The 22315-nt window shown below is 60.5% G+C and overlaps 1 protein-coding gene across 2 annotated transcripts in view; it reads left to right on the top strand.

The window, feature by feature from the left end:
* The first annotated feature begins 1632 nt into the window (after positions 1-1632).
* The window catches only part of STIM1 (stromal interaction molecule 1), a 34744-nt gene continuing 14061 nt past the window's right edge, over positions 1633-22315 (top strand). For both annotated transcript variants that reach the window (XM_089666488.1, XM_089666486.1), the window contains exons 1-5: positions 1633-1749; positions 13427-13604; positions 19832-20009; positions 21058-21225; positions 22061-22161. In XM_089666488.1, coding sequence (XP_089522614.1) covers positions 1656-1749; positions 13427-13604; positions 19832-20009; positions 21058-21225; positions 22061-22161 — 719 coding nt within the window. In that variant the 5' untranslated portion in view covers positions 1633-1655. The remainder of the gene's footprint in view (positions 1750-13426; positions 13605-19831; positions 20010-21057; positions 21226-22060; positions 22162-22315) is intronic.

The raw sequence follows: 22315 nt of genomic DNA, 5'->3' as shown, positions 1-22315 counted from the left end.
CTTCCACCTGACCCCGTCGCTGGTCTCCTTCCGCCCGGCGCCGTCGACCCGGTCTCCTTCCGCCCGACGCCGTCGACCCGGTCTCCTTCCGCCCGGCGCCGTCGACCCGGTCTCCTTCCGCCCGACGCCGTCGACCCGGTCTCCTTCCGCCCGGCGCCGTCGACCCGGTCTCCTTCCGCCCGGCGCCGTCGACCCGGTCTCCTTCCGCCCGGCGCCGTCGACCCGGTCTCCTTCCGCCCGGCGCCGTCGACCCGGTCTCCTTCCGCCCGGCGCCGTCGACCCGGTCTCCTTCCGCCGGGCGCCGTCGACCCGGTCTCCTTCCGCCGGGCGCCGTCGACCCGGTCTCCTTCCGCCGGGCGCCGTCGACCCGGTCTCCTTCCGCCGGGCGCCGTCGACCCGGTCTCCTTCCGCCGGGCGCCGTCGACCCGGTCTCCTTCCGCCCGGCGCCGTCGACCCGGTCTCCTTCCGCCCGGCGCCGTCGACCCGGTCTCCTTCCGCCCGACGCCCTCGACCCGGTCTCCTTCCGCCCGACGCCCACCTCCCGCCCGCCTCCTTGCATCTGACGCGGTTTTACAATTTGACCCCTCCCCCCACATACTAAACTAACAAATTTTACGGTTAGGTAGACCTCAATTTCGATGGCGATCTTCTGGACGTCTTAGGCGACGCCCCGCCTACCTTGTAATAGAGGCGTGTCTTCCCGCCCACTCATGTGACCACTCGAGGTGGTGTCATCACTGCGGGAGTCGCGGAGTATGGAGCCGATGTCGGAGTTCCATCTTGGGTGAGATCCCGGACCGAATTGTCTACAACTTGTGAATTTTGGAGACGTGAGGGTGTCGCTGTAATACGGCTCCGCCCCCTGTCTTCCCCCCCCCCCTTCCCCCCCAAACCTCACTATGGTCACATGACTAGCAATGAGAGTACGGAAGAGACGCGGAATGGGCTCGGTGCCGCCGTTTGCTCTCAGCAGTGCTCTGCGTAGAAATCGGGACGGCGTTGCACGGCGCCCGCAGCATTTCTCATGGCTCCTCCCACCCTGGTCATGTGATTAGCCTCCTTCTAGGGCTCATGAAATGTGATTGGTCGTCCTCTACATGCTGCAGGTTAGTGATGGGGCCCATGAAGCCCTCATCTCCCGGGGCTCTGCCTGGCCTAGACGGGTCGGTACAGCAATGCATGGAACATGTACAGGACAGTAGCGGGTGAGAACCCGGAATAGAACGTGCCGCGTACACAGGAGATGGAGGTTTCTCTATAACTCGGTGTCCTCGGTTCAGTAGCATCGTTCGTCCTTGGTGTCATCGCCATGGTGACTCCGGGATCGTTTCCTGTCCTCCTGGTTGCTCGGAGCCCGGGGGGTGCGGTGCCGAGGATCATCAATGTGATGAGCGATGAGGACTGCGTGGAATTTATGACTGTCCTGAGCGATAACGTGTCATTCCGGGTGATCGAAGAATGTTCTCCCCACGTGGGACATTGATCGTTCACTTACCCAGAATGCCGTGTGTCAGGCCTGTCAGCGGAGAGTTCTCATTGGCTGCTCCGACGTAATGCACTCATTTGGCCAATGTTGGAGGTGAGGGACGATCTATGGCTTCCTCCAGTCTGACTCCATTCTCTCCCCCCCCAGGTTGGCCGTCACCAACGCCACCATGACGGGGACCCTCCTGAAGATGACCGACAGGAGCCACAGGCAGAAGATGCAGCTCAAAGCCTTGGACACGGTGCTCTTCGGACCCCCACTGTGTGAGTAACCCCTCGAAAAATGCCTCCCTCCACCCAAATCAACCCTGTTCCTTTCAACCCAAACCCACCCCCGTTCCTTCCACCCCAGAACCCCCCGAAAAATGCCTGCATCCACCCAGAACCCCATTCCTTCCACCCCCTGTTCCTTCCAACCAGAACCCCCGTTCCTTCCAACCCAAACCCACCCACGTTCCTTCCACCCCAGAACCCCCCCCGAAAAATGCCTCCCTCCTCCTCCAAACGCTCTGTTCCTTCCAACCAGAACCCCTATTCCTTCCACCCCAGAACCCCTGAAAAATGCCTCCCTCCACCAAAAATCCCCCCCCCCCCCGGTCCTTCCACACCCAAACCCCTTGTTTATTCCAACCAGAACCTCCATTCCTTCCAGTCCAAACCCACCCCCATTCCTTCCACCCCAGGACCCCCCGAAAAATGCCTCCCTCCACCCAAATGCAACCAGAACCCCCATTCCTTCCAACCCAAACCCACCCACGTTCCTTCCACCCCAGAACCCCCCCCCCCCGAAAAATGCCTCCCTCCACTCAGAACCCGATTCCTTCCACCTCCTGTTCCTTCCAACCAGAACCCACCCCCATTCCTTCGACCCCAGAACCCCCCCAAAAAAAGGCCTGCCTCCCACCCAAATCCCCCCCTGAACCCCCTGTTCCAACCAGAACCCCCATTCCTTCCACTCCAGAACCCCCCAAAAAATTCCTCCCTCCACCCTGAACTCCCATTCCTTCCAACCCAAACCCACCCTTGTTCCTTCCACCCCAGAACCCCCCGAAAAATGCCTAACTCCCCCCAAAAAGTGCCTCCCTCCACCCAAATTCCCCCCCACAAACCCCCTGCTCCTTCCAAACGGGACGCATGATGGGAAGGGGGACTCTGCTGGGGACACCTGATGTATGCTTTGGACTTTGTATATTCTTGTGCTCAGATATTGGGACCTTGTGCCACGCAGGTGACATCCCCGGCAGAGTCTGATTGGACTCCATAGTCTACCTCTGGTGAGGGGAAGGGCCCTGTCTCCAGGAGTTGATAAAGCAGATGTCTTGTGGTGGATCCTCCCTGGTCTTGTGGTGGATCCTCCCTGGTCTTGTGGTGGATCCTCCCTGGTCTTGTGGTGGATCCTCCCTGGTCTTGTGGTGGATCCTCCCTGGTCTTGTGGTGGATCCTCCCTGGTCTTGTGGTGGATCCTCCCTGGTCTTGTGGTGGATCCTCCCTGGTCTTGTGGTGGATCCTCCCTGGTCTTGTGCTGGATCCTCCCTGGTCTTGTGCTGGATCCTCCCTGGTCTTGTGCTGGATCCTCCCTGGTCTTGTGCTGGATCCTCCCTGGTCTTGTGCTGGATCCTCCCTGGTCTTGTGCTGGATCCTCCCTGGTCTTGTGCTGGATCCTCCCTGGTCTTGTGCTGGATCCTCCCTGGTCTTGTGCTGGATCCTCCCTGGTCTTGTGCTGGATCCTCCCTGGTCTTGTGCTGGTTCCTCCCTGGTCTTGTGCTGGATCCTCCCTGGTCTTGTGCTGGATCCTCCCTGGTCTTGTGCTGGATCCTCCCTGGTCTTGTGCTGGATCCTCCCTGGTCTTGTGCTGGATCCTCCCTGGTCTTGTGCTGGATCCTCCTGGTCTTGTGGTGGATGATGGGTCCCTGTTCATCCTTGCGTTCTTCTGGCATCTCATGCACCAGTCTGGCTGTGGTACCTTCCCTTGTGAAAGAGGTAGAAGGGTGAACAAAAGATTCCCTCACAGTCTGACCTTGGCGGGGTATCGCTGGGGTTGTTCCCTATGAGTCTCGGGTTATTTGGCTGTCTGTTGGATATCATGCTGTGAAGGTTTTGCTGACACCTGATTGCACACTTGTTTGCCTGACCTGGGCACCTCCTGGCCTTTTCTTGTGGATCCTCCAGGCCTTGGCTTGTGGATCCTCCTGGCCTTGGCGTTTCCTGTGGATCCTCCAGGCCTTGGCGTTTCCTGTGGCTCCTCCTGGCCTTGGCGTTTCCTGTGGCTCCTCCTGGCCTTGGCGTTTCCTGTGGCTCCTCCTGGCCTTGGCGTTTCCTGTGGCTCCTCCTGGCCTTGGCGTTTCCTGTGGCTCCTCCTGGCCTTGGCGTTTCCTGTGGCTCCTCCTGGCCTTGGCGTTTCCTGTGGCTCCTCCTGGCCTTGGCGTTTCCTGTGGCTCCTCCTGGCCTTGGCGTTTCCTGTGGCTCCTCCTGGCCTTGGCGTTTCCTGTGGCTCCTCCTGGCCTTGGCGTTTCCTGTGGCTCCTCCAGGCCTTGGCGTTTCCTGTGGCTCCTCCAGGCCTTGGCGTTTCCTGTGGCTCCTCCAGGCCTTGGCGTTTCCTGTGGCTCCTCCAGGCCTTGGCGTGGCCTGGGGCTCCTCCTGGCCTTGGCGTGGCTTGTGGATCCTCCTGTGACAAGCCTGATGAATCTTGCAGCACTAGGCTGTGTGACTGAGATGAAATCCTAATCAGGTTAGCGACTTGTCGTTGGAATTTCTGGGCCCCGTAATATCTGTGGTTGTGTGTGGTTGGCGGGTTCCTGCGTTCCGTCTGTCCCCCCGAAGGAGGTTTTCTGGAAGATTTCTGCTGTGAGTTGTGCATTCCGCTCTCCCTGGTAACCGGCGGCCCCTCAGAACACACAGCGCCTTCCATAAACACAGATTATTTTTAGGTCTTTTCATTTATAAATTCGCACGGCGTGAAACCCGACCCGCGCGGCCAAGAACGGCCAAAATGTTCCTTCATAATAGGAGGAAGTGGAGTCCTCCGGGAATCGGGACTGTGACGGATGTGGGGAGTGAGGCCGGAGGACCGCGCTGCCAGGCTCTGGAAAATCCACCGCCAACCCCTCGCTGAGCCAATCCAGCGCCAGCTAAAGGGGTCACCAGCCCAGACACGGCTCTGTAAAGGAGGCCTTCAGATCTACACACAGATCACCTCTACTGGTGGACCTCCCCTCCATGGAGAGCGAAGAAGTGTTAGAACCCCTGTCAGATATGTACTCTCGTCAGGAGAAATTCAGCCCCAAACCCTCCTCTTCCCCACTTCCACTGGGACAGGAAGTGAGGGGAAATCTTCCTGGTGGGGACACTGGGATTCATACAAACCAGTCAAGGTTCTAAGTGGACCCTAACCTTGTTCCAAACCTTAGCCCCCGTCTTGGACCCTTAAGCCCCCCCGTCTTGGACCCTTAAGCCCCCCCCGTCTTGGACCCTTAAGCCCCCCCCGTCTTGGACCCTTAAGCCCCCCCCGTCTTGGACCCTTAAGCCCCCCCCGTCTTGGACCCTTAAGCCCCCCCCGTCTTGGACCCTTAAGCCCCCCCCGTCTTGGACCCTTAAGCCCCCCCGTCTTGGACCCTTAAGCCCCCCCCGTCTTGGACCCTTAAGCCCCCCCCGTCTTGGACCCTCCTAACACTTAACCTCCCCACTTCAGAAGCTTAGCCTGACTCCTTGAATTAACCCCACCCCCAACGTTTCACCTTCTCAAACACTTCCCCTTTAACCTCTGACCCCCGAAGAGGACCAGTCAGATCTCTAAGGCTGCGTTGCCCCTTTCAGCGGTCATTGCCGCACCTTCTCCACCCAAAGCTGAAGGGTCAGGATGGCCTGGACTCCGACCTTCTCACCACATCAGTCCCCGGTGATGAAGGGATTTAACCCTTTGCCCTGCACATACCTCAGCACATCACCGGAGGTCTGTATATGGAGGACCACGCCCGGCTGTGCCCTGACCACGGCGCATGAGAGCCGGAGTAACAACGTGGATGCAGGGGTCCCATAATAGTGTCCTGCCGGCATCCCAGATGAACAGTCCAGAGCACAAAGGAAGGTCCCGCCTGGGACTTTATGGAGTCACAAGTATAAAATGTCTGAACGGCGAATGCCAATCCTACAAAGGGACCATAAAACGGACCCAAAGGTCCAATAAACCCAAGTCCTCATTACACCCTCGTGACCACCATGGAGATGCCCCATCACTGTGTAGTAGGACACATCCTGTATACAACGACATGGGGTCCTGCTCTGTATATGAGGACTTGGGTTTATTGGACCTTTTGGGTCCGTTTTATGGTCCCTTTGTAGGATTGGCATTTGCCGTTCAGACATTTTGTACTATCAAGTCCCAGGCGGGACCTTCCTTTGTGTTTTTGGGGGAACAAACCGACCCAACTCTGCCCTCAGTGTGGGATGTCCGCACCAAGATCATCACGCTCCTGGATACTGGCTGGTTGCCTCGTGGTGTCCCGGGGGTCCCAGCTCTCTTCGGTGTCCCGGGGGTCCCAGCTCTCTTCGGTGTCCCGGGGGTCCCAGCTCTCTTCGGTGTCCCGGGGGTCCCAGCTCTCTTCGGTGTCCCGGGGGTCCCAGCTCTCTTCGGTGTCCCGGGGGTCCCAGCTCGCCTCCTTCCCGTGTCCCGGGGGTCCCAGCTCGCCTCCTTCCCGTGTCCCGGGGGTCCCAGCTCGCCTCCTTCCCGTGTCCCGGGGGTCCCAGCTCGCCTCCTTCCCGTGTCCCGGGGGTCCCAGCTCGCCTCCTTCCCGTGTCCCGCGGGCCCCCGGGTTGTTGGATCCTCCCGTGTTCCTTGTTAACCCTTCAGGAGGACTGTACTGGTATAAATGCGAACCTTATCAGAGGGGGAGGGGCTTATTCTCCATAATCGGGTGCCAAGCAGACGGTCCCTCGGGTGGGTTGTCCCTCGGGTGGGTTGTCCCTCGGGTGGGTTGTCCCTCGGGTGGGTTGTCCCTCGGGTGGGTTAGCCCTCAGGTTGTCCCTCGGGTGGGTTGTCCCTCAGGTTGTCCCTCGGGTTGGTTGTCCCTCGGGTTGTCCCTCGGGTTGTCCCTCGGGTTGTCCCTCGGGTTGTCCCTCGGGTTGTCCCTCGGGTTGTCCCTCAGGTTGTCCCTCGGGTGGGTTGGCCCTCGGGTTAGCCCTCGGGTTGTCCCTCGGGTTGGTTGTCCCTCGGGTTGTCCCTCGGGTTGTCCCTCGGGTGGGTTGTCCCTCGGGTTGTCCCTCGGGTGGGTTGTCCCTCGGGTTGGTTGTCCCTCGGGTTGTCCCTCGGGTTGTCCCTCGGGTTGGTTGTCCCTCGGGTTGTCCCTCGGGTTGTCCCTCGGGTTGTCCCTCGGGTTGTCCCTCGGGTGGGTTGGCCCTCGGGTTAGCCCTCGGGTTGTCCCTCGGGTTGGTTGTCCCTCGGGTTGTCCCTCGGGTTGTCCCTCGGGTGGGTTGTCCCTCAGGTTGTCCCTCGGGTGGGTTGTCCCTCAGGTTGTCCCTCGGGTGGGTTGTCCCTCGGGTGGGTTGTCCCTCGGGTGGGTTGTCCCTCGGGTGGGTTGTCCCTCGGGTTGGTTGTCCCTCGGGTGGGTTGTCCCTCGGGTGGGTTGTCCCTCGGGTGGGTTGTCCCTCGGGTTGGTTGTCCCTCGGGTTGGTTGTCCCTCGGGTTGGTTGTCCCTCGGGTTGTCCCTCAGGTTGTCCCTCGGGTGGGTTGGCCCTCAGGTTGTCCCTCGGGTTGGTTGTCCCTCGGGTTGTCCCTCAGGTTGTCCCTCGGGTGGGTTGGCCCTCGGGTTGGTTGTCCCTCAGGTTGTCCCTCGGGTTGGTTGTCCCTCGGGTTGGTTGTCCCTCGGGTTGTCCCTCAGGTTGTCCCTCGGGTGGGTTAGCCCTCAGGTTGTCCCTCGGGTTGGTTGTCCCTCGGGTTGTCCCTCGGGTGGGTTGTCCCTCAGGTTGTCCCTCGGGTGGGTTGTCCCTCAGGTTGTCCCTCGGGTGGGTTGTCCCTCAGGTTGTCCCTCGGGTGGGTTGTCCCTCGGGTGGGTTGTCCCTCGGGTGGGTTGTCCCTCGGGTGGGTTGTCCCTCGGGTTGGTTGTCCCTCGGGTTGGTTGTCCCTCGGGTTGTCCCTCGGGTGGGTTAGCCCTCAGGTTGTCCCTCGGGTTGGTTGTCCCTCGGGTTGTCCCTCAGGTTGTTTCTCGGGTGGGTTGTCCCTCGGGTTGGTTGTCCCTCAGGTTGTCCCTCGGGTTGGTTGTCCCTCGGGTTGTCCCTCGGGTTGGTTGTCCCTCGGGTTGTCCCTCAGGTTGTCCCTCGGGAGGGTTAGCCCTCAGGTTGTCCCTCGGGTTGGTTGTCCCTCGGGTTGTCCCTCAGGTTGGCCCTCGGGAGGGTTAGCCCTCAGGTTGTCCCTCGGGTTGGTTGTCCCTCGGGTTGTCCCTCAGGTTGTCCCTCGGGTTGGTTGTCCCTCAGGTTGTCCCTCGGGTGGGTTGTCCCTCAGGTTGTCCCTCGGGTTGGTTGTCCCTCGGGTTGTCCCTCGGGTGGGTTGTCCCTCGGGTGGGTTGTCCCTCGGGTGGGTTGTCCCTCGGGTTGTCCCTCGGGTTGTCCCTCGGGTGGGTTAGCCCTCAGGTTGTCCCTCGGGTTGGTTGTCCCTCGGGTTGTCCCTCAGGTTGTTTCTCGGGTGGGTTGGCCCTCGGGTTGGTTGTCCCTCGGGTTGTCCCTCAGGTTGTTTCTCGGGTGGGTTGGCCCTCGGGTTGGTTGTCCCTCAGGTTGTCCCTCGGGTTGGTTGTCCCTCGGGTTGGTTGTCCCTCGGGTTGTCCCTCAGGTTGTCCCTCGGGTGGGTTAGCCCTCAGGTTGTCCCTCGGGTTGGTTGTCCCTCGGGTTGTCCCTCAGGTTGTCCCTCGGGTGGGTTGGCCCTCGGGTTGGTTGGCCCTCAGGTTGTCCCTCGGTTTGGTTGTCCCTCAGGTTGTCCCTCGGGTGGGTTGTCCCTCAGGTTGTCCCTCGGTTTGGTTGTCCCTCAGGTTGTCCCTCGGGTTGGTTGTCCCTCAGGTTGTCCCTCGGGTGGGTTAGCCCTCAGGTTGTCCCTCGGGTTGGTTGTCCCTCGGGTTGTCCCTCAGGTTGTTCCTCGGGTGGGTTGGCCCTCGGGTTGGTTGTCCCTCAGGTTGTCCCTCGGGTGGGTTAGCCCTCAGGTTGTCCCTCGGGTTGGTTGTCCCTCGGGTTGTCCCTCAGGTTGTCCCTCGGGTGGGTTGGCCCTCGGGTTGGTTGGCCCTCAGGTTGTCCCTCGGTTTGGTTGTCCCTCAGGTTGTCCCTCGGGTGGGTTGTCCCTCAGGTTGTCCCTCGGTTTGGTTGTCCCTCAGGTTGTCCCTCGGGTTGGTTGTCCCTCAGGTTGTCCCTCGGGTGGGTTAGCCCTCAGGTTGTCCCTCGGGTTGGTTGTCCCTCAGGTTGTCCCTCAGGTTGTTCCTCGGGTGGGTTGGCCCTCGGGTTGGTTGTCCCTCAGGTTGTCCCTCGGGTTGGTTGTCCCTCAGGTTGTCCCTCGGGTTGGTTGTCCCGCGTGTAGTAGACATTCCTGCTGGTTCAGGGTTCCGGCATTTGTAAGGAGACATATATGGTGATGACCCAACGAAGATGAAGCCAAGCGGAGGAGGTCACGGCGGCTTGATCTGTAATTGTACATAATGATCCCCATCCCCCGCGATTGATGACATGTGTGCGGTGGGAGTGGCCGAGGCGGCGGACGCACAAAGATTGCCCCTCATTAGGTCGGCTTTGTGAGTCACTTTCTGGAGTTGTCAGATTATAAGGAGTCCAGAGCTCAGCGATGATGGAATATACGGGAGTCCTCCTACCAGGCCGGACACGCTGGTGGTGCAGGAGAGCCAGGACTTGGATAAGGTGCCTGCAGTACCATAGATCCAGGGTCCAAAAAGTCCTACCAGGCCGGACACGCTGGTGGTGCAGGAGAGCCAGGACTTGGATAAGGTGCCTGCAGTACCATAGATCCAGGGTCCAAAAAGTCCTACCAGGCCGGACACGCTGGTGGTGCAGGAGAGCCAGGACTTGGATAAGGTGCCTGCAGTACCATAGATCCAGGGTCCAAAAAGTCCTACCAGGCCGGACACGCTGCTGGTGCAGGAGAACCAGGACTTGGATAAGGTGCCTGCAGTACCATAGATCCAGGGTCCAAAAAGTCCTCCTACCAGGCCGGACTCGCTGGTGGTGCAGGAGAGCCAGGACTTGGATAAGGTGCCTGCAGTACCATAGATCCAGGGTCCAAAAAGTCCTCCTACCAGGCCGGACTCACTGGTGGTGCAGGAGAGCCAGGACTTGGATAAGGTGCCTGCAGTACCATAGATCCAGGGTCCAAAAAGTCCTCCTACCAGGCCGGACTCGCTGGTGGTGCAGGAGAGCCAGGACTTGGATAAGGTGCCTGCAGTACCATAGATCCAGGGTCCAAAAAGTCCTCCTACCAGGCCGGACTCACTGGTGGTGCAGGAGAGCCAGGACTTGGATAAGGTGTCTGCAGTACCATAGATCCAGGGTCCAAAAAGTCCTACCAGGCCGGACTCGCTGGTGGTGGAGGAGAGCCAGGACTTGGGTAAGGTGCCTGCAGTACCATAGATCCAGGGTCCAAAAAGTCCTACCAGGCCGGACACGCTGGTGGTGCAGGAGAGCCAGGACTTGGATAAGGTGTCTGCAGTACCATAGATCCAGGGTCCAAAAAGTCCTACCAGGCCGGACACGCTGGTGGTGCAGGAGAGCCAGGACTTGGATAAGGTGTCTGCAGTACCATAGATCCAGGGTCCAAAAAGTCCTACCAGGCCGGACACGCTGGTGGTGCAGGAGAGCCAGGACTTGGATAAGGTGCCTGCAGTACCATAGATCCAGGGTCCAAAAAGTCCTACCAGGCCGGACACGCTGGTGGTGCAGGAGAGCCAGGACTTGGATAAGGTGCCTGCAGTACCATAGATCCAGGGTCCAAAAAGTCCTACCAGGCCGGACACGCTGGTGGTGCAGGAGAGCCAGGACTTGGATAAGGTGCCTGCAGTACCATAGATCCAGGGTCCAAAAAGTCCTGCCAGGCCGGACACGCTGCTGGTGCAGGAGAGCCAGGACTTGGATAAGGTGCCTGCAGTACCATAGATCCAGGGTCCAAAAAGTCCTCCTACCAGGCCGGACTCGCTGGTGGTGCAGGAGAGCCAGGACTTGGATAAGGTGCCTGCAGTACCATAGATCCAGGGTCCAAAAAGTCCTCCTACCAGGCCGGACTCACTGGTGGTGCAGGAGAGCCAGGACTTGGATAAGGTGTCTGCAGTACCATAGATCCAGGGTCCAAAAAGTCCTACCAGGCCGGACTCGCTGGTGGTGGAGGAGAGCCAGGACTTGGATAAGGTGCCTGCAGTACCATAGATCCAGGGTCCAAAAAGTCCTACCAGGCCGGACACGCTGGTGGTGCAGGAGAGCCAGGACTTGGATAAGGTGTCTGCAGTACCATAGATCCAGGGTCCAAAAAGTCCTACCAGGCCGGACACGCTGGTGGTGCAGGAGAGCCAGGACTTGGATAAGGTGTCTGCAGTACCATAGATCCAGGGTCCAAAAAGTCCTACCAGGCCGGACACGCTGGTGGTGCAGGAGAGCCAGGACTTGGATAAGGTGCCTGCAGTACCATAGATCCAGGGTCCAAAAAGTCCTACCAGGCCGGACACGCTGCTGGTGCAGGAGAGCCAGGACTTGGATAAGGTGCCTGCAGTACCATAGATCCAGGGTCCAAAAAGTCCTCCTACCAGGCCGGACTCGCTGGTGGTGCAGGAGAGCCAGGACTTGGATAAGGTGTCTGCAGTACCATAGATCCAGGGTCCAAAAAGTCCTACCAGGCCGGACACGCTGGTGGTGCAGGAGAGCCAGGACTTGGATAAGGTGCCTGCAGTACCATAGATCCAGGGTCCAAAAAGTCCTACCAGGCCGGACACGCTGGTGGTGCAGGAGAGCCAGGACTTGGATAAGGTGCCTGCAGTACCATAGATCCAGGGTCCAAAAAGTCCTACCAGGCCGGACACGCTGGTGGTGCAGGAGAGCCAGGACTTGGATAAGGTGCCTGCAGTACCATAGATCCAGGGTCCAAAAAGTCCTCCTACCAGGCCGGACTCGCTGCTGGTGCAGGAGAGCCAGGACTTGGATAAGGTGCCTGCAGTACCATAGATCCAGGGTCCAAAAAGTCCTCCTACCAGGCCGGACTCGCTGCTGGTGCAGGAGAGCCAGGACTTGGATAAGGTGCCTTCAGTACCATAGATCCAGGGTCCAAAAAGATCTACCAGGCCGGACTCGCTGGTGGTGCAGGAGAGCCAGGACTTGGATAAGGTGCCTGCAGTACCATAGATCCAGGATCCAAAAAGTCCTCCTACCAGGCCGGACTCGCTGCTGGTGCAGGAGAGCAAGGACTTGGATAAGGTGCCTTCAGTACCATAGATCCAGGGGCCAAAATGTCCTCCTGGTGGAATCTCACCATACTGGAGACCAACCCATCTCTGTCCTTGAACCTTTTCCAATATCATTTTACAGGATTCTTGTATCACCAAGAGTTTGCTCAGCACTTTGCTTTCCTGCCGAAAAACTGCTAGATTCAGTGACGGGATCTGGTGGGTGGATCCAGTAGGTGGATCTGGTGACGGGATCCGGTGGGCGGATCTGGTGATGGGATCCGGTGGGCGGATCCGGTGGGTGGATCCAAAACAATAAATATACACCTGGTAAAAAAAAAACCCAAAGAAGTGGACTCTATCGAACCTTCGCAGTCCATCGGTGGTCACGTGGACAAATTTTCCTGACATTGATGGTTGCCGGGAAGAATCCCCTCCTTACCGATTGGCTGAGAAGGTCGTTCTTCATGGTTGGTGCTCCTCTGAGAGGCAGACATTGTTCTCTGCCCGAGGAACCCCCAACAACCTCCTGGAGGAACCCCCAGCAACCTCCTGGAGGAACCCCCAACAACCTCCTGGAGGAACCCCCAGCAACCTCCTGGAGGAACCCCCAGCAACCTCCTGGAGGAACCCCCAGCAACCTCCTGGAGGAACCCCCAGCAACCTCCTGGAGGAACCCCCAACAACCTCCTGGAGGAACCCCCAACAACCTCCTGGAGGAACCCCCAGCAACCTCCTGGAGGAACCCCGAGACAGAGAGAGGCCGCTGAGGCTTCATATTCCTCGGTCCATTCTATAGACTTCACATCCCGCCACGACTATCAAGTCCTAGGACCATGTATGTATGGAGGCTCAGGACCATGTATGTATGTATGTATGTATGTATCTGCGTGTGAAGGCTCTGGGCTGTCTGTGTAGAAACCTCCATTCCTCCGTAGATGGCCCCGAACCTCCATTCCTCCGTAGATGGCCCCGAACCTCCATTCCTCCGTAGATGGCCCCGAACCTCCATTCCTCCCTAGATGGCCCCGAACCTCCATTCCTCCCTAGATGGCCCCGAACCTCCATTCCTCCCTAGATGGCCCCGAACCTCCATTCCTCCGTAGATGGCCCCGAACCTCCATTCCTCCGTAGATGGCCCCGAACCTCCATTCCTCCGTAGATGGCCCCGAACCTCCATTCCTCCGTAGATGGCCCCGAACCTCCATTCCTCCGTAGATGGCCCCGAACCTCCATTCCTCCGTAGATGGCCCCGAACCTCCATTCCTCCCTAGATGGCCCCGAACCTCCATTCCTCGGTGGAGGCTGATTGGGGGGGACCCGGTGGAGGCTGATTGGGGGGGACCCGGTGGAGGCTGATTGGGGGGGACCCGGTGGAGGCTGATGGGGGGGACCCGGTGGAGGCTGGTGGAGACAATAGAAGATAGGGATGTTGAGTTCCGTTTCTCCCGTTGATCGATGACCAGTATTGGTCAGTTTTTGAACCTCCTGTTTGCGTCCCTCTGACCATGTCTCCGGTTCTGTCCCCCCTGCAGTGACCCGTCACAACCACCTGAAGGACTTCATGCTGGTCGTGTCCATCGTCATCGGGGTCGGAGGCTGCTGGTTTGCCTACATCCAGAACCGCTACTCCAAGGAGCACATGAAGAAGATGATGAAGGACCTGGAGGGACTTCACCGAGCCGAGCAAAGCCTGCATGACCTTCAGGAGAGGTGAGCTGCTGTCCGCTGGGCCTCCTGATGGGCCGGGCTGGTTGGACGCACATTGGGCGATGGGCCGTGCTGGTTGGACGCACATTGGGCGATGGGCCGGGCTGGTTGGACGCACATTGGGCGATGGGCCGGGCTGGTTGGACGCACATTGGGCGATGGGCCGGGCTGGTTGGACTCACGTTGGGCGATGGGCCGGGCTGGTTGGACTCACGTTGGGCCGGGCTGGTTGGACTCACGTTGGGCGATGGGCCGGGCTGGTTGGACTCACGTTGGGCGATGGGCCGGGCTGGTTGGACTCACGTTGGGCCGGGCTGGTTGGACTCACGTTGGGCGATGGGCCGGGCTGGTTGGACGCACATTGGGAGATGGGCCGGGCTGGTTGGACGCACATTGGGCCGGGCTGGTTGGACGCACGTTGGGCGATGGGCCGGGCTGGTTGGACTCACGCTGGGCGACGGGCCGGGCTGGTTGGACTCGCGCTGGGCGACGGGCCGGGCTGGTTGGACTCACGTTGGGCGATGGGCCGGGCTGGTTGAACTCACGTTGGGCGATGGGCCGGGCTGGTTGAACTCACGTTGGGCGATGGGCCGGGCTGGTTGAACTCACGTTGGGCGATGGGCCGGGCCGGTTGGACTCACGCTGGGCGATGGGCCGGGCTGGTTGGACTCACGCTGGGCGATGGGCCGGGCTGGTTGGACTCACGTTGGGCGATGGGCCGGGCTGGTTGGACTCATGTTGGGCGATGGGCCGGGCTGGTTGAACTCACGTTGGGCGATGGGCCGGGCTGGTTGGACTCACGTTGGGCGATGGGCCGGGCTGGTTGGACTCACGCTGGGCGATGGGCCGGTTGGACTCACGTTGGGTGATGAAGTCAGTTCTCATCCACAGACGGCCAATTACTGAAGGATAGAAATCCATGGAACGTTTTCCTGGGGAACTCCACCCTGAGATGTGGAGGAGCTGAGAACGTTCATCTCACCATCTGAGATCAGGAATTGGGGTGTCCTTATATGGGCAGACGATTGTCTCTGCTGTGATTGGTGGAAACCTGTGATGTCATCATGTGATGTCATGGAGGCATTTTATATGATAGTAAGACAACGAAATGGCTCAATACAGAGAAGTCCCCATAGGTGGGTCATCGGTAAGTGGTGTCCCCTGTGCTGTGTGTGGGGTCCGGCGCCCCCTGTGTGGGGTCCGGCGCCCCCTGTGTGGGGTCCGGCGCCCCCTGTGTGGGGTCCGGCGCCCCCAGTGTGGGGTCCGGAGGGGGACCGGCGCCCCCTGTGTGGGGTCTGGAGGGGGACCGGCGCCCCCTGTGTGGGGTCCGGCGCCCCCTGTGTGGGGTCCGGCGCCCCCTGTGTGGGGTCCGGCGCCCCCAGTGTGGGGTCCGGAGGGGGACCGGCGCCCCCTGTGTGGGGTCCGGAGGGGGACCGGCGCCCCCTGTGTGGGGTCCGGAGGGGGACCGGCGCCCCCTGTGCTCCATAGAGGTGTATTGCAGTCCAGGAACATGTGCTGCGGCTATATATACCATCCTGAGGCCTCAGCACTAAATATATCTCTCTATAAATAGCCCAGATAGCCCCTCCCCCCCACCGATGTCAGACCGCCTCCCAACACAGACCCCCCCCCCACCAGACTGTCCGTAACAAGGACTGCCTGCTATGCTGGCCCAGCTCCTCCATCCTACCGTGTCCTCTCCTCTCCTGGGGGGTGATTACTGTCTGTGCTGGCCCAGCTCCTCCATCCTACCGTGTCCTCTCCTCTCCTGGGGGGGGGGTGATTACTGTCTGTGCTGGCCCAGCTCCTCCATCCTACCGTGTCCTCTCCTGGGGGGGGGGGGGGTGATTACTGTCTGTGCTGGCCCAGCTCCTCTACCCTACCGTGTCCTCTCCTCTCCTGGGGGGGGGGGGGTGATCACTGTCTGTGCTGGCCCAGCTCCTCCATCCTACCATGTCCTCTCCTGGGGGGTGATTACTGGCTGTGCTGGCCCAGCTCCTCCATCCTACCGTGTCCTCTCCTCTCCTGGGGGGGGGTGTGTGTGTGATTACTGTCTGTGCTGGCCCAGCTCCTCTACCCTACCGTGTCCTCTCCTGGGGGGGGAGGGGGGGGGTGTTTACTGTCTGTGCTGGCCCAGCTCCTCCATCCTACCGTGTCCTCTCCTCTCCTGGGGGGGGGGGGTGATTACTGTCTGTGCTGGCCCAGCTCCTCTACCCTACCGTGTCCTCTCCTCTCCTGGGGGGGGAGGGGGGGGGGTGTTTACTGTCTGTGCTGGCCCAGCTCCTCCATCCTACCGTGTCCTCTCCTCTCCTGGGGGGGTGATTACTGTCTGTGCTGGCCCAGCTCCTCCATCCTACCGTGTCCTCTCCTGGGGGGGGGGGGTGATTACTGTCTGTGCTGGCCCAGCTCCTCCATCCTACCGTGTCCTCTCCTCTCCTGGGGGGGTGATTACTGTCTGTGCTGGCCCAGCTCCTCCATCCTACCGTGTCCTCTCCTCTCCTGGGGGGGTGTGATTACTGTCTGTGCTGGCCCAGCTCCTCTACCCTACCGTGTCCTCTCCTCTCCTGGGGGGGGGGTGATTACTGTCTGTGCTGGCCCAGCTCCTCCATCCTACCGTGTCCTCTCCTCTCCTGGGGGGGGTGTTTACTGTCTGTGCTGGCCCAGCTCCTCTACCCTACCGTGTCCTCTCCTCTCCTGGGGAGGGGGGGGGTGATTACTGTCTGTGCTGGCCCAGCTCCTCCATCCTACCGTGTCCTCTCCTCTCCTGGGGGGGGGGTGTGTGATTACTGTCTGTGCTGGCCCAGCTCCTCTACCCTACCGTGTCCTCTCCTCTCCTGGGGGGGGAGGGGGGGGGGTGTTTACTGTCTGTGCTGGCCCAGCTCTTCCATCCTACCGTGTCCTCTCCTCTCCTGGGGGTGTGATTACTGTCTGTGCTGGCCCAGCTCCTCCATCCTACCGTGTCCTCTCCTCTCCTGGGGGGGTGATTACTGTCTGTGCTGGCCCAGCTCCTCCATCCTACCGTGTCCTCTCCTGGGGGGGGGGGGTGATTACTGTCTGTGCTGGCCCAGCTCCTCCATCCTACCGTGTCCTCTCCTCTCCTGGGGGGGTGATTACTGTCTGTGCTGGCCCAGCTCCTCTACCCTACCGTGTCCTCTCCTCTCCTGGGGGGGTGTGATTACTGTCTGTGCTGGCCCAGCTCCTCTACCCTACCGTGTCCTCTCCTCTCCTGGGGGGGGGGTGATTACTGTCTGTGCTGGCCCAGCTCCTCCATCCTACCGTGTCCTCTCCTCTCCTGGGGGGGGGGGTGATTACTGTCTGTGCTGGCCCAGCTCCTCTACCCTACCGTGTCCTCTCCTCTCCTGGGGGGGGTGTTTACTGTCTGTGCTGGCCCAGCTCCTCTACCCTACCGTGTCCTCTCCTCTCCTGGGGAGGGGGGGGGTGATTACTGTCTGTGCTGGCCCAGCTCCTCCATCTTACCGTGTCCTCTCCTCTCCTGGGGGGGGTGATTACTGTCTGTGCTGGCCCAGCTCCTCCATCCTACCGTGTCTTCTCCTCTCCTGGGGGGGGGGGGTGATTACGGTATGTGCTGGCCCAGCTCCTCCATCCTACCGTGTTTTCTCCTCTCCTGGGGGGGTGATTGCTGTCTGTGCTGGCCCAGCTCCTCCATCCTACCGTGTCCTCTCCTCTCCTGGGGGGGGTGATTACTGTCTGTGCTGGCCCAGCTCCTCCATCCTACCGTGTCTTCTCTCCTGGGGGGGGTGATTACTGTCTGTGCTGGCCCAGCTCCTCCATCCTACCATGTCTTCTCCTCTCCTGAGGGGGTGATTACTGTCTGTGCTGGCCCAGCTCCTCCATCCTACCGTGTCCTCTCCTGGGAGGTGTGATTACTGTCTGTGCTGGCCCAGCTCCTCCATCCTACCATGTCCTCTCCTGGGGGGTGTGATTACTGTCTGTGCTGGCCCAGCTCCTCCATCCTACCGTGTCCTCTCCTCTCCTGGGGGGGGGGTGATTACTGTCTGTGCTGGCCCAGCTCCTCCATCCTACCGTGTCCTCTCCTGGGGGGGTGTGATTACTGTCTGTGCTGGCCCATCTCCTCCATCCTACCGTGTCCTCTCCTCTCCTGGGGGGGTGATTACTGTCTGTGCTGGCCCAGCTCCTCCATCCTACCGTGTCCTCTCCTCTCCTGGGGGGGGGGGTGATTACTGTCTGTGCTGGCCCAGCTCCTCTACCCTACCGTGTCCTCTCCTGGGGAGGGGGGGTGTGATTTACTGTCTGTGCTGGCCCAGCTCCTCTACCCTACCGTGTCCTCTCCTCTCCTGGGGGGGGTGTGATTACTGTCTGTGCTGGCCCAGCTCCTCCATCCTACCGTGTCCTCTCCTGGGGGGTGATTACTGGCTGTGCTGGCCCAGCTCCTCCATCCTACCGTGTCCTCTCCTCTCCTGGGGGGGGGGGGTGATTACTGTCTGTGCTGGCCCAGCTCCTCTACCCTACCGTGTCCTCTCCTCTCCTGGGGGGGGAGGGGGGGTGTTTACTGTCTGTGCTGGCCCAGCTCCTCCATCCTACTGTGTCTTCTCCTCTCCTGGGGAGGGGGGGTGTGATTTACTGTCTGTGCTGGCCCAGCTCCTCCATCCTGCTATTTCATAGTCTGACCCTTCTGGGTACATTTCCCCTCCAGGCCCCCCCCCCCCCCTCTCTGGAGATCACAGGTCATGACACCCTCCAGTGTCATCATTCTGCCCCCTAGTGGCCGGCTGTGCACAGTGCTGCCTGTGGGGGGAGGGAGGGGGGGGCAATATTCTGTATGGGTTATATTGGTCTGGAATGTGGAGAATTCTAGAGCGGGCTCTTTAGGGGTCCGGGGTGGGGGTGGTGGGCTCCTTGGTGGTCCGTGTGGGGGTGGCGGGTTCCGTGTGGGGGTGGTGGGCTCCTTGGTGGTCCGTGTGGGGGTGGCGGGTTCCGTGTGGGGGTGGTGGGCTCCTTGGTGGTCCGTGTGGGGGTGGCGGGTTCCGTGTGGGGGGTGGTGGGCTCCTTGGTGGTCCGTGTGGGGGTGGCGGGTTCCGTGTGGGGGGTGGTGGGCTCCTTGGTGGTCCGTGTGGGGGTGGCGGGTTCCGTGTGGGGGTGGCGGGCTCCCCGGTGGTTCGTTTGGGGGTGGCGGGCTCCCCGGTGGTCCGTGTGGGGGTGGCGGGCTCCCCGGTGGTCCGTGTGGGGGTGGTGAGCTCCTTGGTGGTCCGTGTGGGGGTGGTGGGCTCCTTTGGTGGTCCGTGTGGGGGTTGCGGGTTCCGTGTGGGGCTGGCGGGCTCCCTGGTGGTCTGTATGGGGCTCCCCGGTGGTCCGTGTGGGGGTGGCGGGCTCCCCGGTGGTCCGTGTGGGGGTGGCGGGCTCCCCGGTGGTCCGTGTGGGGGTGGCGGGCTCCCCGGTGGTCCGTGTGGGGGTGGCGGGTTCCGTGTGGGGGTGGTGGGCTCCTTGGTGGTCCGTGTGGGGGTGGTGGGCTCCTTGGTGGTCCGTGTGGGGGTGGTGGGCTCCTTGGTGGTCCGTGTGGGGGTGGTGGGCTCCTTGGTGGTCCGTGTGGGGGTGGTGGGCTCCTTTGGTGGTCCGTGTGGGGGTGGCGGGTCCGTGTGGGGGTGGCAGGCTCCCCGGTGGTCCGTGCGGGGGTGGCGGGCTCCTTGGTGGTCCGTGTGGGGGTGGTGGGCTCCTTTGGTGGTCCGTGTGGGGGTTGCGGGTTCCGTGTGGGGGTGGCGGGCTCCCCGGTGGTCCGTATGGGGGTGGCAGGTTCCGTGGGGGGGTGGCGGGCTCCTTTGGCGGTCCGTGTGGGGGTGGCGGGCTCCCCGGCGGTCCGTGTGGGGGTGGCGGGCTCCCCGGCGGTCCCTGTGGGGGTGGCGGGCTCCCCGGCGGTCCCTGTGGGGGTGGCGGGGTCCGTGTGGGGGTGGCGGGCTCCCCGGCGGTCCCTGTGGGGGTGGCGGGCTCCCCGGTAGTCCTCCCCACTCCTATGAAGTTCAGGACTTGGACCCAGACAGACCATTACTGAACCTCCATACTCACAGGTAAAGCTGATCTCCAGCCATCATCCAAGGTCACCATCTTCCTGGACTGAGATGTTCCTTCATAGATGATCAGTTCTTGGTGGAGCTCACAAATGTTGGCCACAGATCAGCCCCTGCCTCAGCCTCCCTTGTCTCGGAGACCCCCGGGGTGGAAGGCCGGGGTAGTAAGCGGCCATCTTTGTGTTTCAGGCTGCAGAAGGCCCAGGAGGAGCACCGGACGGTGGAGGTGGAGAAGGTCCATCTGGAGAAGAAGCTGCAGAATGAGATCCAGTTGGCCAAGCAGGAGGCGCAGAGGTTGCGGGAGCTCCGGGAGGGGACGGAGAACGAGCTGAGCCGCCAGAAGTATGCAGAGCAGGAGCTGGAGCAGGTGATAGCGCCCTCCGGTGTGTGCTGTGTGTTGGGGGTCTCTGAACTCCATCTTCTACATCCGAGTGTGGGGCTTCCCTTGTTCCAGCACCGCCCCCTTGTAGCCACACCCCCACACATGCTGCACATGGTCATTGGCTACAGTGCCCTTTAACACTGTCAAAGTCCCTGCCCCAGGTGGGTGTGTCCTCTCTAACCATCTCTATGACGATACAAAGCCTCCAGACGTTGGTCCCTCCCACCCAGGTGACCCGGGATCAGGTGGGTGTGTCCTCTCTGACCATCTCTGATGATACAAAGCCTCCAGACATTGGTTTCTCCCACCCGGGTGACCTGGGATCTGGTGGGTGTGTCCTCTCCAACCGTCTGTGACGATACAAAGCCTCCAGACATTGGTTCCTCCCACCCAGGTGACCCGGGATCAGGTGGGTGTGTCCTCTCTAACCGTCTCTAGGATGATACAAAGCCTCCAGATTTTGGTCCCTCCCACCCAGGTGACCCAGGATCAGGTGGGTGTGCCCTCTCTAACCGTGTCTATGACAACACAAAGCCTCCAGACGTTTGTTCCTCCCACCCAGGTGACCCGGGATCAGGTGGGTGTGTCCTCTCTAACCGTCTCTATGACAACACAAAGCCTCCAGACGTTTGTTCCTCCAACCCAGGTGACCCGGGATCAGGTGGGTGTGTCCTCTCTAACCGTCTCTAGGACAACACACTGTCCAGACGTTGGTTCCTCCTACCCAGATGACCTGGGATCAGGTGGGTGTGTCCTCTCTAACCGTCTCTATGACAACACAAAGCCTCCAGACGTTGGTTCCTCCCACCTGGGTGACCTGGGATCTGGTGGGTGTGTCCTCTCCAACCGTCTCTGACGATACAAAGCCTCCAGACATTGGTTCCTCCCACCCAGGTGACTTGGGATCAGGTGGGTGTGTCCTCTCTAACCGTCTCTATGACAACACACTGTCCAGACGTTGGTTCCTCCCACCCAGGTGACCCGGGATCAGGTGGGTGTGTCCTCTCTAACCGTCTCCATGTGACCTCGTCAGGTGCGGATGGCTCTGCGCAATGCGGAGAAGGAGTTGGAGTCGCACAGCAGTTGGTCGGCTCCGGAGTCCCTCCAGAAGTGGTTGCAGTTGACGCACGAGGTGGAGGTCCAATACTACAACATCAAGAAGCAGAACGCCGAGAAGCAGCTGTTGCTGGCCAAGGAAGGGGTGAGACCTGGGGGGGGGTCATCCAATGGAATCTCTTCTGATTGGGGGTGTCGGAGCGCGGTGTGAGGACACCATGGGGGAGATCCTCCAATAACATTGGTGGAAAGCTGCTATTGGGGGAGGGGAGGGAGAGGCCGCCATTGGTGGGATGTCTCAGCAGGTACCTGGTATATCTAGTCTCGGGTTATTATAGCTGTTCTAGCTGGGGGGTGGCTTCATTGTATCGGGCTTTAGGGCCCCCAAGAGGGTGTCCTGATTCCTGCCTGAGCTCAGCTCATAAGACACACAAATGATGGGCCGTCAGGATTTGTCTGCCCTGAGCTCAGGCAGGAGACTCTATGGGGGGCCTTCCATCTGGGCTGACATGGGAGAGAATACGAGGGAGTAACACCACCAACCCTGATCCCCGACTCTGAGACCGAGAGCTGGAGATTCCGAAATGCACACAGTTGGACGGTCATCCTTGAAGACCTTCATACCTTGAGGGTTCAAGCTCTAAGGTTCCCCCTAACCCCTTATACTCGCTGTGCCTCCATTGCAGCCAGCACTGATGCCACCAGTGGTGACATCACTACCTTGGTCCTGTGGCTTCCCACTGACCCCTCCCCCCAGTGAACTGGTGTTACAAGGGTTTTCCCAAGACTGAGAACTGGTTTTATTGGTTCCTCAGGGGTGAAAGGTTAGGAAAGATGGATCTACACTGGAGATTGGTTTGGGGTTACCGAAGAAGGGGAAATGCCTCGAGTTACTTTATGAATTGGCAGAATTCCCCCTCGTACTACAAAGCTCTGACCTCCGGGGGGCGCTCTCTCATTGCTTTGGTCTTGTCTCCTAGGCAGAGAAGATAAAGAAGAAGAGGAACACTTTGTTCGGGACGTTCCACGTGGCTCACAGCTCCTCCCTGGATGACGTGGACCATAAAATCCTTTCAGCAAAGTAAGATGGAACCTAGAGCAGATCTAAAACCAAAGCTGGTGGTAGGTGGTGCCACCCACCCGGACTTGTTCTGGAATGGTGAAGACATTTTGTAGCTTCTCCACTTCCTTGTGTCGGGAAGATACCCCGGTACCTATCCACACGGGACACCTTC

This window comes from Staurois parvus, unplaced genomic scaffold, assembly GCF_062004578.1.
Source record: "Staurois parvus isolate SC_StPar_1 unplaced genomic scaffold, SC_StPar_1.0 ptg002731l, whole genome shotgun sequence".
Lineage (NCBI taxonomy): Eukaryota > Metazoa > Chordata > Amphibia > Anura > Ranidae > Staurois > Staurois parvus.
The sequence above is the reverse complement of the archived record's forward strand: the minus strand, read 5'-3'. Positions and strand labels throughout refer to the sequence as shown.